This window comes from Vitis riparia, chromosome 12 (assembly GCF_004353265.1).
Source record: "Vitis riparia cultivar Riparia Gloire de Montpellier isolate 1030 chromosome 12, EGFV_Vit.rip_1.0, whole genome shotgun sequence".
Classification (NCBI taxonomy): domain Eukaryota; kingdom Viridiplantae; phylum Streptophyta; class Magnoliopsida; order Vitales; family Vitaceae; genus Vitis; species Vitis riparia.
Genome location: NC_048442.1, coordinates 15,791,577 through 15,804,949, shown reverse-complemented (window position 1 = coordinate 15,804,949; position 13,373 = coordinate 15,791,577). Strand labels below are relative to the sequence as shown.

At 37.2% G+C, this 13,373-nt stretch overlaps 2 protein-coding genes across 3 annotated transcripts; one reads left to right on the top strand and one right to left on the bottom strand.

The window, feature by feature from the left end:
* The first annotated feature begins 920 nt into the window (after positions 1 to 920).
* On the top strand, positions 921 to 7,298 carry LOC117926632 (G-type lectin S-receptor-like serine/threonine-protein kinase At2g19130). Of its 2 annotated transcripts, none has more exons than XM_034845808.1 (2): positions 921 to 3,489; positions 7,280 to 7,298. In XM_034845808.1, the coding sequence occupies exon 1, from the start codon at positions 1,002 to 1,004 to the stop codon at positions 3,480 to 3,482; it is 2,481 nt and encodes an 826-aa protein (XP_034701699.1). In that variant the 5' UTR covers positions 921 to 1,001; the 3' UTR covers positions 3,483 to 3,489; positions 7,280 to 7,298. The 2 variants fall into 2 exon arrangements, with proteins under 2 accessions (XP_034701699.1, XP_034701698.1); XM_034845807.1 differs by lacking the exon at positions 7,280 to 7,298 and adding an exon at positions 3,614 to 3,782.
* LOC117926020 lies at positions 3,936 to 12,033 on the bottom strand. The gene is made up of 5 exons (XM_034845110.1): positions 12,015 to 12,033; positions 7,198 to 10,091; positions 5,912 to 6,013; positions 5,645 to 5,822; positions 3,936 to 4,488 (listed from the first exon to the last, which is right to left on the bottom strand). The coding sequence occupies exons 2-5, from the start codon at positions 10,023 to 10,025 to the stop codon at positions 4,282 to 4,284; spliced, it is 3,315 nt and encodes a 1,104-aa protein (XP_034701001.1). The 5' UTR covers positions 10,026 to 10,091; positions 12,015 to 12,033; the 3' UTR covers positions 3,936 to 4,281.
* Positions 12,034 to 13,373: the final 1,340 nt, after the last annotated feature.

The following is a 13,373-nucleotide window of genomic DNA, read 5'->3' as shown; positions in this document are numbered from 1 at the left end:
GGACGGAAGCTGTGTCACCCACCAATGGTTTTGAGACGATTGAGAGAAACCCAGATGATTTGATGAACCTCTCCACCAATCAGGTTCTAGTGTTGACCTAGTCTTGAATGTTTGTCAATGAAAGCCGCTGACATTGTCAGAAAAGACCATTTGACCCTTCTGTGGCCTGAAAGTCTGCCTTTGACTTTTCGTCCAACAAAGAGCACGAGGAAGAAAAGCGGGCGCTCTGGGAAGCCTCAAGTTCTCCCAAAACGATCAATTTGCCCTCATAAGTCAAAACTACTTAATTATTATTTTTTGTTTTTAGATTTTTTAAAATAAATCTTCCCCCATTATTTTTAATATTACATATATGGTGGATAAATGAGTTTAATTTCGAGAAGTTAAGTTTGTAGCTCGATTAATATCTTTTCAAATGACAATTATTATAATTCTTATATCATATAAATTTAAACAATTCAAAATAATTATATTAATTACTCTAAATTAAAATAGAACTGTTAATTTCTTTATGGTTAAGTTTTATACATCAATTGTAAATTTTACAAATATCTTTGACAAGATTTATTAATCAGTATTTTTGGTTTGATATGATGGGACATATACGAGGTCTGATGTTAAATTTTAAACTAAGTAACATAAAATTTGCATTTTCCAGGAATGAGAACATGGGGTATGACCGCTTTTCCATCCTAAATTTTTTCTTGAAATGAGAAAAATAGTCCAATTCAATCACAATTTTCTAGAAAGTTTTAGACCAACAATGGAGCCTTCGTTCTTCTGACGACTTAGGAATAAGGGCAAAGGGCATGGTGGTCAGTTCAAGCAGCTTGATTTTGACTTTAAATTGTGAGACTGAGACAACAACCACCCGTTTGGTTTTCCTCCATGACCCGCATCTTAGACTTCTTCTTCCCCTCTTCTTTTGTCTCCTCTCTTTTTACACACTCGTTATAAATCCTCTGAAATCTCTTCTTTTGTTTGGGCAGAGTGGTGCAGCCATGGATACCAGAAACAACCCTTGGCTCAAGCTTTCAATTCTCTTCTTATGTCTAACTCTCAAGATCCATCTCTCCCATGGAGGTGACACCATCTCTGGGAACGAAACTCTCTCTGGGGATCAGACCCTTGTCTCTGCAGGTGGCAACTTTGTATTGGGTTTCTTCAAGCCAGGTAATTCTTCATACTATTATATAGGCATGTGGTACAAGAAAGTTTCTGAGCAGACTATAGTTTGGGTGGCGAATAGAGACACCCCTGTCACTGATAATCGTTCTTCACAGCTGAAAATATTGGATGGTAATTTAGTTCTTTTCAATGAATCCCAAGTCCCTGTTTGGTCAACCAATTTGACCTCCAATTCAACTAGCTTTGAAGCTGTTCTTTTGGATGAAGGGAACTTTGTTCTGAGAGTTACTGGGGCTGTTTCAAATGAAACAAGATGGCAGAGCTTTGATCATCCCACCCACACATGGCTTCCTGGTGCCAAGCTCGGATTGGATAAACGTACCAAAACCCCACAGCTTCTCACTTCTTGGAAAAATACGGATGATCCTGCAAATGGGTTGTTTTCCCTCGAATTAGACCCAGATAGCACCTCACAGTACTTAATCCGGTGGAATAGGTCTAAGCAGTACTGGACTAGTGGGACATGGAATGGCCAAATCTTTAGCTTAGTTCCCGAAATGAGATCGAATTATATATACAATTTCAGCTTCTATTCTGATGTCAATCAGAGCTATTTTACCTATTCAGTTTACGATAAGACAATTATCTCTCGATTCATTATGGATGTTTCTGGTCAGATCAAGCAATTGACGTGGTTGGAGTCATCCCGTCAGTGGAATCTGTTTTGGTCTCAACCCAGGACACAATGTGAGGTCTATAACTTTTGTGGGCCTTTCGGAGTTTGCAATGATGATAATACTGATGTTTTTTGTGAATGTTTGACGGGTTTCACGCCAAGCTCTCAAAATGACTGGAATTTGGGGGATCGGTCTGCTGGGTGTAAGAGAAACACTCGTTTGCAGTGTGAAAGCAACTCGCTCAGTCAGCAGAAAGATAGGTTTTCATCTAAGCCTAACATGAGATTGCCTGAAAATCCCCAAACTGTAAATGCTGGGAGCAGATCAGCATGCGAATCGGCTTGCTTTAATAACTGCTCTTGCACTGCTTATGCCTTTGACAGTGGATGCTCCATTTGGATTGATGGCCTCATGAATCTGCAACAGCTTACCGATGGTGATAGTAGTGGAAATACTTTCTATCTGAAGCTTGCTGCTTCAGAGTTTCCAAATTCCAGCAGTGACAAGGGGAAGGTTATTGGTATTGCGGTGGGATCGGCTGCAGCCGTGGTAGCCATCTTAGGCCTTGGCTTGTTCATAATTTGGAGACGACGTAGATCGGTTGGAACTGCAAAAACAGTAGAGGGTTCATTGGTGGCATTTGGATACAGAGATTTGCAAAATGCCACGAAGAATTTCTCAGAAAAATTGGGGGGAGGAGGCTTTGGTTCTGTTTTCAAAGGGAGATTGCCGGACTCAAGTTTCATAGCTGTGAAGAAGCTTGAAAGCATCAGCCAAGGAGAGAAGCAATTCCGATCAGAAGTCAGCACTATTGGAACAATCCAGCATGTTAATCTTGTTCGACTCCGTGGATTCTGCTCAGAAGGTACTAAAAAGTTGCTGGTCTACGATTACATGGCCAATGGTTCTTTAGATGCTCATCTTTTCCATGAAAAGGATTCAGAAGTTTTGGACTGGAAGAAGAGGTACCAAATCGCGCTCGGGACTGCCAGAGGCTTGACTTATCTCCATGAGAAGTGCCGAGACTGCATCGTCCACTGTGACATAAAGCCAGAAAACATTCTTTTGGATGCTGAACTTTGCCCAAAAGTGGCAGATTTTGGCCTGGCAAAGCTTATTGGGCGTGATTTCAGCCGGGTCCTAACAACCATGAGGGGCACAAGGGGCTATCTTGCACCAGAGTGGATTTCAGGCGTAGCCATAACAGCCAAAGCTGACGTCTACAGTTATGGAATGATGCTTTTCGAGTTTATTTCAGGGAGGAGAAACTCAGAGGCTTCTGAAGATGGAAAAGTTAAATTCTTCCCAACTTTGGCTTCAAGCGTGCTAACTGAAGGAGATGATATCCTCATCCTGTTAGACCGAAGGTTGGAGAGGAATGCAGATCCAGAAGAACTAACAAGACTCTGTAGAGTGGCTTGTTGGTGCATCCAAGATGAGGAATCTCAGAGGCCATCAATGGGTCAAGTAGTTCAGATCCTTGAGGGGGTTCTGGATGTGAACCCTCCTCCAATCCCGCGAACCCTTCAAGTTTTCGTTGACAACCAGGAGCAAATAATCTTCTTCACAGAATCATCCTCATCCTCGGGCCAGAGTTCAAAGCCACGCAGCAATGCTTCTACTGCTTCATCTCAGACCAAGAGCGCCGTCTCATCAAGTTCCATTTCAGAAAAATGAGGATCAAGTAAGCAATTTCATATCCAGTTCAAGTAGACCGGTTACTGCATTTTTTTTCCAAGTATGCCTAAGGCCGTATCATGTGCTGATTTTTTTTCGTTTGTGTGTTTGTTTTTGTTTTTGTCTCAAAGCCTAGGGCCACTGTTAGTAAATGGTGGCTGCTGTTTCTAGTTTACATAATTTGTATATTCAACGGAAGCCTTAGCTTCAACAACTCGGTTACCGGGACAGTTTCTCCTGTATTAACAAGCATCATTTCTTCAACCATCTTAAGAAAAATTGTGTAAATTTAGTATCTCAGTCATCTAGAGGAAAAAATATAAAAAAATACTCGTTGAGTATAGAAATTGATGGTCACAACATATTGTTTACTAAGCCTGGGAATTCGATATACAGATTGAGCTTACAGAGACTTGAGATATAGCATGTATTGCTCCGCTAGGGGGAAAACCATTTACAATGTGTTTAACTTCTACTTGAAACTATGTATGAAGTATTCTTCTTTACATGGGATATCAACAATCTTTACCTAGGTTGACTGTGAGATGTGGATATCAGGCTTTCAAAACTGAAACTAACCCTTTCCTGTAGGTTTCTGCTAACTACTTTCTGTTCCCATTATCTACAAAGACCCGAAATACGGTGGCTACTGCTTTAGTGTTTGTGCCTCGCCCTCCATTCTAGTTGTCATCTTCTTTAGAAATCTTTACATGGGAAGACGGATGAAGCTGCAAGTAATTCTGTACAAACTAGGAGAGAAATGGTTGTGTTCTAGAGTATAATACAGAAGGGCACCATCTCAGCATTTCCGGGAAATGAAGAACTCATAGTCTGGCTGCCGGTTGACTGCCTTGACGTTGTTTTTGGAAACACACCCTCTAGCAAATAGCCATGCATTTTCCTGAAGTGTTCTGAGCCTCTCTTTGAGGGTTTCTGAACTGTTGACAAGTTTACTATCTTTTGATGAAGCATCCACAGGTATCTTCAGATCAAACCAGCATTCACCCTGCAAATATAGGAAGTTAGGGGGATATCACACCCATGCCCAATCAATAAATCACAAGCCTGGCGGTTGAGAAAAACAAGCTCAGAAGTAATGCAATCTTTTTGCAAGAGATAATCATAGAGTTGTGCCAGCAGAAATCTCCAGTAAAAAGACACTTTTATTTATCCATTTCCAGACAACATAATCTGCAAGATGAGGAAGTATATCTAATTTGTGCTACAACTAGGCAGGTTGTACCCTAATTTGTTTTGTCATGGCATCATATCCGTGAAGGTTTCTTGTAGTGTGAGCCTGTTAGATCTCATCTTAGATGTTTCAATCCCTTCCATGTGGACCATTTCATTATTTCCAACAGAAATACAAGCAGCTGTAAAGTCCTTATATAGGGAAAAATCAATACTCTACCATCAGCAGTGCTGCAATAACATTTATATCTTCTGTCTCCTAAGTCTTAGCCAATCATCAACACATCTATATATATATTATGTTCACCATATTCTGCATCCCTTAGTAAAGTAGAATAAGTTACCGTAATGTTAAAATACCAGACATGATGTTTGTTTTCTCAGTCTGTGTTCCTGCAGACCGGAGGCCATTCACCATCTTTCAGTTTGGTATATGTTATTATTATTTTTTTATATATATACATAACTGAGAAACCTTCCATGGCCAAGTCCTTCGGATTCTTCATGGGGACTCAAACCTTGGGATGTTGGTTGCACCTGTCACAACTAACATTGGGTAATCGAAGGCATTCAACCACCAACAAAAACTAAACCTGGGACAGTGCACCTCTACCATGCATCCATCATTTACCCTAACCAATTGAGCACACCGATGGGCTTTGGCACATATCAATTATCATAACCGCACATCAAAGTCGGTATAATAAGCAGCACAATCTTTTGTTCATGTCTTGTTTTGTAACCCATGATTGCATTATGAAGACGAATGTTGTCTGTGGATGCTTTTACTTCCATAAGATTAAAGAAACTTAATGAAAACCTAGATATGGTGAAAAAAGAAATATAGAGGGCTTAAATTTATGACACAGTTCATTAGTTCTCAACCTTTCAGTTATTTAAGTTTGGCATTGGAAGAAATAGTCTCATTCTAAAGTTTGCAGCATAATAAATCAAGAGTAGCAGTACTTTACCTGTGCATTGTAGCTTTGCAGTCCCAGCACAGGAAAGACGATACACAACATATTCTCATTGAGAGAATCAGTTGAATTGCATCTTTGAACTAAATATCCAAGTGAATGGTAAGTCAAGAATGATGCACGGAAATTGCCTTCTGGAATTCGATATATAGGATACCAAGCAACTGAAAACCTGAAAGCCATTATCTGTCAGTAAGCTGAAATCAATTTTCCAAGATGAAACAAGTTGATTGAAAACTAATTAGATTAGATTTTCCTAACCAAGATGCAGGATGTAGCTCATGTAGCTTCATGCATGCCAGCTTTGATGGGTCACCAAATGCTTGATGATTGGAATTTCCATTGTTGATGAGCTCCATAATCCTGCAATAAATAAAAGATTAGCCTCTTACCAGTGAAATATTAACCACAGATTGACTATGGGTCAAGAGCAGAAATGATGATTATGCAAGAAAGGTAGGAAGATGAAGAACATTTAAAAGTTAACAAAATAGCTAATGCTGGACAGAAATGGAAAAAATAAAAGCTGAAAAATCAACGCTTTTTCCATTCAGCTCTATGGACATCCACAGTCTAGTTAAATCATAATCTTTCGTCTTCTCTTACTGTTTCATCCTGTTTTCATTTTGGCTCCTTCCTCTTTGTCCTCATGTTAACCTTAAACAACCATGCTAGTGCAATCATTGGCATTCTTTATATACCATCCCAGCTTCCTCATTCATCTATGATAATTTTTTAGATGTATTGTTTCTTGACTGCCCATCATTCTGTTCCATAAATCATGGGTGGCCTCAGATCAGTTCACAAAATTCTTCCTTCAACTTGACAGAAACCAAATGAATACACACCCACTATGGAAGCACTTCTTCCCATCACCAGAAGTGGAATATAAAAAGTAACCTTGTTCTGTTTTAGTTATAGAGGGGTTCAACAAGAGGCCCACAGAAATCCTATTTAACATATTGCTTTCTGTGTTTTGTTTTGTCACTGCATATTGTCCAATAATTTCTACACATTTCACCACTATTTCAACAAAAACCCATTAAAGAAATCCCAAATTCAACAATAAAAATTACCCCACAATTCATTTGTCCATTTGCCACATGGCTAAACTAAGGAAAAACGGAAAAAAATAAAAATTTGAAAAATATTTTTATTAACCAATTAGAATTGCCTCCCAAGATCTATAATTGCTTCAAAAGGTCCAATATACATACATTATTAGACCTCTTGAATAAGAGTCAAAAAGATTTTGTGAAAATTGAAGATTTTTGCATAGAAGTAAGCACTTCAAATTAAAACATAGAAGTTGAAATGCAAATTGGAAGTACCTCAAAATTTGAGGTGTTCAAGATGTGGCCACCATCAGATTGACAGACTAAAGCCAAAGAAATAGTATATAACCACAATATTGATGAGTGCCAACTGTATCATAACAATATGGCACCATCCTTAATTTAAGTGTAAGCTGAAACATATATTCAAATCAACAATATTTAATACAGGAAAGAATAAAGAGAAACAACAATAGAGTAGCAAGAACTTACTTGTTATGCAGTGGCTTTCGTAGCTGTGGCTGCTCAGATTCAAAAAACTCAAATAAAAGCTCATTATTACTTGAAAATGCAGGTAAAGCAATTATACTCAAAGACTCATTTCCATCATATGGGGAAACCTCGAATGAATGGACAAGCTCCTGAGCTGAGTCAAATTTCAGCAGTAATTTTATTTCCTCCTGAATATGCTTCATATCTTTTGCTTCTAGAGAAGGTGCAGAAATCTTGGTTTCAGAAGGAGAATGAGATTCGACTTCTCTTATGTCCTGAATTTCAGCCTCCATGCGTTCTGTACTTTGACTGTTGGAGACTTGTGGGTGACAAAACAACTGAACGGCTGAAAGGAAAGGAACAAAATGGGCATGAAATGATGATGAATCAGTAAGCAGCCCTTTCAGATTTCGGGAATCTTCAGCCTTAACATCCAATCCATAATTTCCTGGCTTTTCATACCAGTTCCAAACAGCATTAAGTGACACATCAGGTATCTGATGTTTGCAGAGGGAACCATGGGAGGGCTGACTAGCTGAGCAATCATCACATTTCTCATATACAAATGAAGAAGAAATAACCGGAGTGGCAGACTGGAGGAGTTTTTCAAATTCTGCAAGCGGGCAGCCTGTAGCAAGCTGAACACTCTCAGACTCTAATTGCAGTCTGTAGGCAGCGTCTAGAGCTTGAACTGCCATTTGTGAGCCAATTGAGAACCGAGTAGAATCCTGTAGTTTATTACTACATGCAGCATTATCTTCAGCAGTTTCAACTTTTTGACCTTCGACTGCCGTATTCATATCTTCAAGTCGTGTGGCTTCACTTTCAACTGAAGTCATGCTGGGATTGCATATTAAGCTTGTCTTTCCAGGGTCACTTAAAGTAGCAGGTTCAGACACTGGAACCTTATGTCCTTCCAGATGGCCATCATTCTCCTTTGAGCATGAAAATGGTGGAGTATCACTATGACCATTAACATCGACAAGACCAGTGCTCTCCAGCATTGATGACTCTTTTCTACCAACAGGAATCCACTTCTTTAAAACCATCTGAGTGGGAACATCTTGCCTAAATTTATCTTCACAAGAAAGCTTCAACTCTGAGGATGCAGGATTTCCTTTTTCACTGTCTACAGAAACATGTGGAGGCCTACATGAGACATTTTCCATCTTTGGAGTCTTTGCCCAGGTGTCTGGTTGGATCTCATTTGATACACCTTGACCTGGTACAGAAAATTTTCTCAAGTTTGGCACATTTTGGGGTACATGGGCAGAAGAAGGACATGAACGTAAACAGTAAGAGCCACCAGTCACAACATTGTGACTATTGTAAATAACTCCTGGCGCAGCATTGGTGTTCTTGTAATGCTGCAGTTCAAATGGAACATGTATTGATTCCTTATGAGAAAAGGCATACTTACTCCGATGCTTAAAGAAGTTTGATTTGCAACCTCTTACTCCCTTCTTGCTGTTGCTGCTATTGTCCTGCATAAATGAATAATTCTGGTTTGCTTTTAATTTTCCACAATCAGTTTCCCCAGAACCCACTTGACTTGAGTGTGAGAGATATTGGTAGGGGCTATCATTTAACCTTCGATGAGCAGCCCACTGGGGATTAACCAGTGCATTCCCATGGATTCTCTTACATATTGCTTGATCTTTATTTCCAATCTCTTTAATTCCATGAGCACTACTACTGTTTGCAGAAGAGGAAATAAAGCAGGTTGGCAACAATCCTTCGCTAGAAAATGAATTCTGTTCAGCCCAAAAATTTTTCTCAAGGAAGTGAACATCTGGCGCTATATGATTAGGATTTGATCTTTTTGCCCCATTGGTTCCACCTTCCTTGAAATCCTTCTGACTTTTCTGCCAGATCAAGTCATTGTTTACCTTACCATTCTGGATACTTGGATGATGACTAGAATTGGTTACTGCATCATTTTGAGATGTCAAAGTATTCAATTTAGGCTCAAGAATTGGTGTGATTCCAAATATTACAGCGCTGGTTGTCAGTTTTGGCATCAACCTTACAAGCCATATCATTGGCTTCGGATTGTATTCAGACGAATGTCTGAAAGAACCACTCTCTTGAAGATGTTCAATAGCACCATTTGTGCTTAGATCTCCAGTTTGTTGCATTCTCAAATTCAAATCCTTGCAGCAAGCATTGGTTTCATAGTCATCACAATTCCAACCATCAGACAGTAAATGACCAGTAGAAGAATCAGAGATCCTACTGCAGAAACAGTCCGAGTCTTTCTTGGTGTTGTAAACACAAGAATCCTTAGTAGGGTCAACCGTATTTTCAGATGCACACAAGGAAGTTTCAACTGCAGAAGGGGGATGACTCTTCAAGCATTTGCCAAAAGCAGGACTACCCACATTTTCCATGGATGACTGATAAGATGCAATTGCATCATCTTGACCATGTTTGCTTGGTCTTGTCTGAGAAACAATTAATTCCAAGGACTTTTTAGCTGGCTTCCCCTTCTTTTTGTTCTTCTTCTTGGAGACCCTTTTAACAGGCTCCTCTTTTTTGGGTGAATCAGCAATCGGCCCCACCATAATGCTTGGAGCAGAGGGATAGGGACCAAAAGACCTTGAAGGATCATTTAAATCACCATAAGCCAGATCAAGGGATCCAGTACAGTTTAGCTTCTCTTTACCCTTGACATCAGGCTTAGGTATAGGCTTTGGCTCTTCTAAAACTTCTGATGTGTGTGCATCACTTAGGACAGAACAGTTCAAAGAATATGTAGATCCACAAACATTGTTCTCCAGAATTTGTTTTTGCTCAATGTGTTGAATTAATGCCCCTGGGAGTGCCATCTCTAGGACATTTATCTATGCAATGTTTTCCACCACACATCAATAACAAATATCAGGATAGATGTCCTGCAGTGAAAATGTAACTGATAAAATGAATGGAAAAAAAGAGGGGAAAACAACCCTAAACATGACTAAAAATTGTACAACTAATGTACATTTAGGTCGAAGGAGACGAAACTCCTTTGTATTAGCCCACAGTTCCAATGCAATTGTAACGTCATATACACGATTTTCCCAAAAAAATTGGGAGGTAATCACAGGCGAGGAAGTTCACAAGGATTTCCAGTACGTACGACTCCTGAAGTTTAAAGATCACTTTTGGGAATGATTTTGAGAGGGGTTAGAAGCGCTTTTTAGGGTTTATACGAGCTTGTTAGTGTTTGAAAGTGCACACCTTATAGAAATGAAGGTGTTTGGCAAGTTATTGTAAATTACTTTTAAAATTTAGAGAATCATATAAAAGTGCGTTTAAGAGTGATTCTAAAAAGCATTTAAGTATTTTTAACACTTGAATGATAAATTTTTCAATATTAGAAATATTTGAGTGTGTTGATAATGATTTACGAAGTGTTTCTAACATCTTTAATATATGAAAGATAAAAATTTTCAAGTTTTAGAAATACTAGAAATACTTTTTAAAATCACTACCAAACGCATTCTAAAAACGTTTCCTAAAATCACTATCAAACGGCCTCTAAAAATAATTCCTAAGCAATCACTTGGGTGGTAATTCTTTTGAAAATTCATTTTTTTTTTTTTTTTTTTTGTGATATGACACTTAACCAAAAACACATAAAAGCATTTTTTTTGGTTTCAATCCAAACAGTAAGTGGTTCTTCTTAAAAGCCTTTTTAATGGAAACCTGTAATAAAGCGCTACAAGCCAAATCGCTTTAACTGGAATTACTCCCAAAAGTACTCCAAAGGAGACCAACTGAAAACTTATACAACCGGAATTGATTGTCAATTTAGGACTGGGACAATGAACTTGTGATCACACGTTTACCAACTCTTCAAGGGCACATTAAGTACGTGACAAAGGTTTTTGAGGGCCTTGCTTACATCCATCTAATCATGATTTCCAAACATCCCTAAGATGCAAGATTGGAAAACGGAAAAATGTTCTCCATACCAAGTCTTGTGCAATTATGTTGCCAAGATTGATGTTTCAGTTTTCTTAGGAAAATAACAGCAGAAACTTATTTTATGCCTTTTTTTGGGTGGGGGGAAATGTGCGAGAAAGAGAATAGCAAGAAAATAATAATAATAATAATAATAAATAAATAATAAATTTAAAATTAATAAGTTTATAACTTTTTTTTTATATATTAGAAAATTATTTTCTTTAGCATTGTTTTTTATTTCCTTCTTTACTAATTTCTAGCAACCAAACATAGCCTTAAACAACTTCAAATTTCTTTTCCTCAATTTTCTCAGCAAACAATCAGAGCCTAAAACTCATGCTCACGGGAACTTTCCTTCTCAATTAATTCTAGCCTAGTTTTAGAAAAACCCTAGATCATCACCTAAGCATACCAAAGAAAAAAAAAATCAGAAATACTCACCCAGACCACATAAACCAAACAGATAAAATTTATCAAGAAACTCTTGAAATCCTTCGAACAAAAAAAAAAAAAAATCTAAATGCCTAATCCATAACTCATCCGCTCCCAAAAAACTAATCGTATACCATAATAAAGAAACCTAAACAAGCCGAAACCTAACGGAAATCAATAATGCAACACCATTATCTTTCCATCAAGCACACGAAAATTAAAGAAAACGCACCACGAAAAATACGTAAACAATTGCAATGAATAAAATCAAAACACAGCCCGTTTGGTTTCCAGGAAACAAGCGCGGGAAAAGAAAAGAAAGGAGACCAGGAAAATGCTTGAAGAACGTGCTTCATTGTGAAGCATTTGCCTGTCTTTCATCCCCTCATTTTCCTGAGAACCAAACGGAAAGATGAGAGAGAGGGAGAGCATACCTTAGAGAGGCAGTATTGTGAGAGCGCGCGATGAAAAATAAAAAGAGAAAAATGGGCTGATTTTTTGAATTTGAATTTTTATATTTTTTACATTTTATTTTTATATATATTTTATTATTTTTGGGTATTGAATGTGCTTTTTTTACATCCTAAAAAACGGTTTTTTTGCAAATTCACCGAATATTTAGAAAATAGCATATTCTAGTCTATGATGCCGCCACATCACTCTTGATATGGTCCACACTTTTCCTGATCATTTTAAATTTAGAAAATTCACTGCTTTATTAATATTTTAAATATATATATATATATATTCCCATTTTTTATAGTAATATGACAGAGCAAGAGAGACCGTTGGGCCGAATCCAGTGCGATGGGCTCAACCGACTCGCCCCACCCAGGGGCTAGTCCAATGAATGGCTGGCCCATCCCGACAGCAAAGCCTAGACTCAAGGTCTGGCCCATTAAGTTTGGGCCATTTTTGTATGCATTATTAATTTATTAGCTGTTTTATTATTTGTCAAAATTTTATCTAAAATTATCATTTTATAGTCAATTTTTACAATTTATCAATAGTTTCCTCTATATTTTCGTAAAACCAATCCATTGATATCACCTAAATATCGGCAATGTTAACTCAATAATGTTGAATTTTGACTTTAGTCATAAAAGAAATAGAAAAAAAAAATAATCATTATATGATTAAATTTTATATTTGAAAACTATATTTTTAAAATTATAATTGGAAGTGATGGCTCATAGTTAAGAGTGATATTTGAGCATTACAAACATCGTGTTCCGTTTTTGTGAGAACACATGAATTCTGTGACATGTATTGTCAAGAGATATAAGTCAAACTAGAAGTAAAAGAAGAGATGAATTTATTTTCAAATATATTAAAGGTTACATAATTGAATTATTACTTTCTAATATCATTAAGTTGACCTTTTAATATAATTAGAGTGTATTTGACAATGATTTTAAAAATTATTTTTAAATTTTCTAATATTTAAAAGATATAATTTTTTAAAAAATATTATAAGAGCTTCCCAAAATATAGTATCTTTTTCTTTAAAATTATTTTAGAATATATATTTTAATTGAAAATTTTAACTCAAACTCAACATCGTGAATAAATGTAATTGCTTAGGCTTGGGCAAAGGTCAATTCAATTTGGGTTGCACTTAATTCAATTGATATCCACATGAAATGTTCCTTAGCCTCGGCTAGATTTCAGTCATTCTCCTAAAAGCTTATAAAATTTGGCTTTATAAAATGAAGCTAAAATTATTTAATAAAGATGAAGCAATTTAGTAATAAGGGGTTATTTTTTTATATTGTTTCTTAGTTTGGTTGATT

Bases quoted from the DNA above. Each gene is read 5' to 3' on its own strand.
- LOC117926632 (XM_034845808.1), top strand. From the start codon at position 1,002: ATGGATACCAGAAACAACCCTTGGCTCAAGCTTTCAATTCTCTTCTTA.
- LOC117926020 (XM_034845110.1), bottom strand. From the start codon at position 10,025: ATGGCACTCCCAGGGGCATTAATTCAACACATTGAGCAAAAACAAATT. The intron at 5,823-5,911 runs GTTAGGAAAATC...AATGGCTTTCAG, and splicing joins GAGCTACATCCTGCATCTTG to GTTTTCAGTTGCTTGGTATC. The intron at 4,489-5,644 runs GTAAAGTACTGC...CTATATTTGCAG, and splicing joins TGCAAAGCTACAATGCACAG to GGTGAATGCTGGTTTGATCT.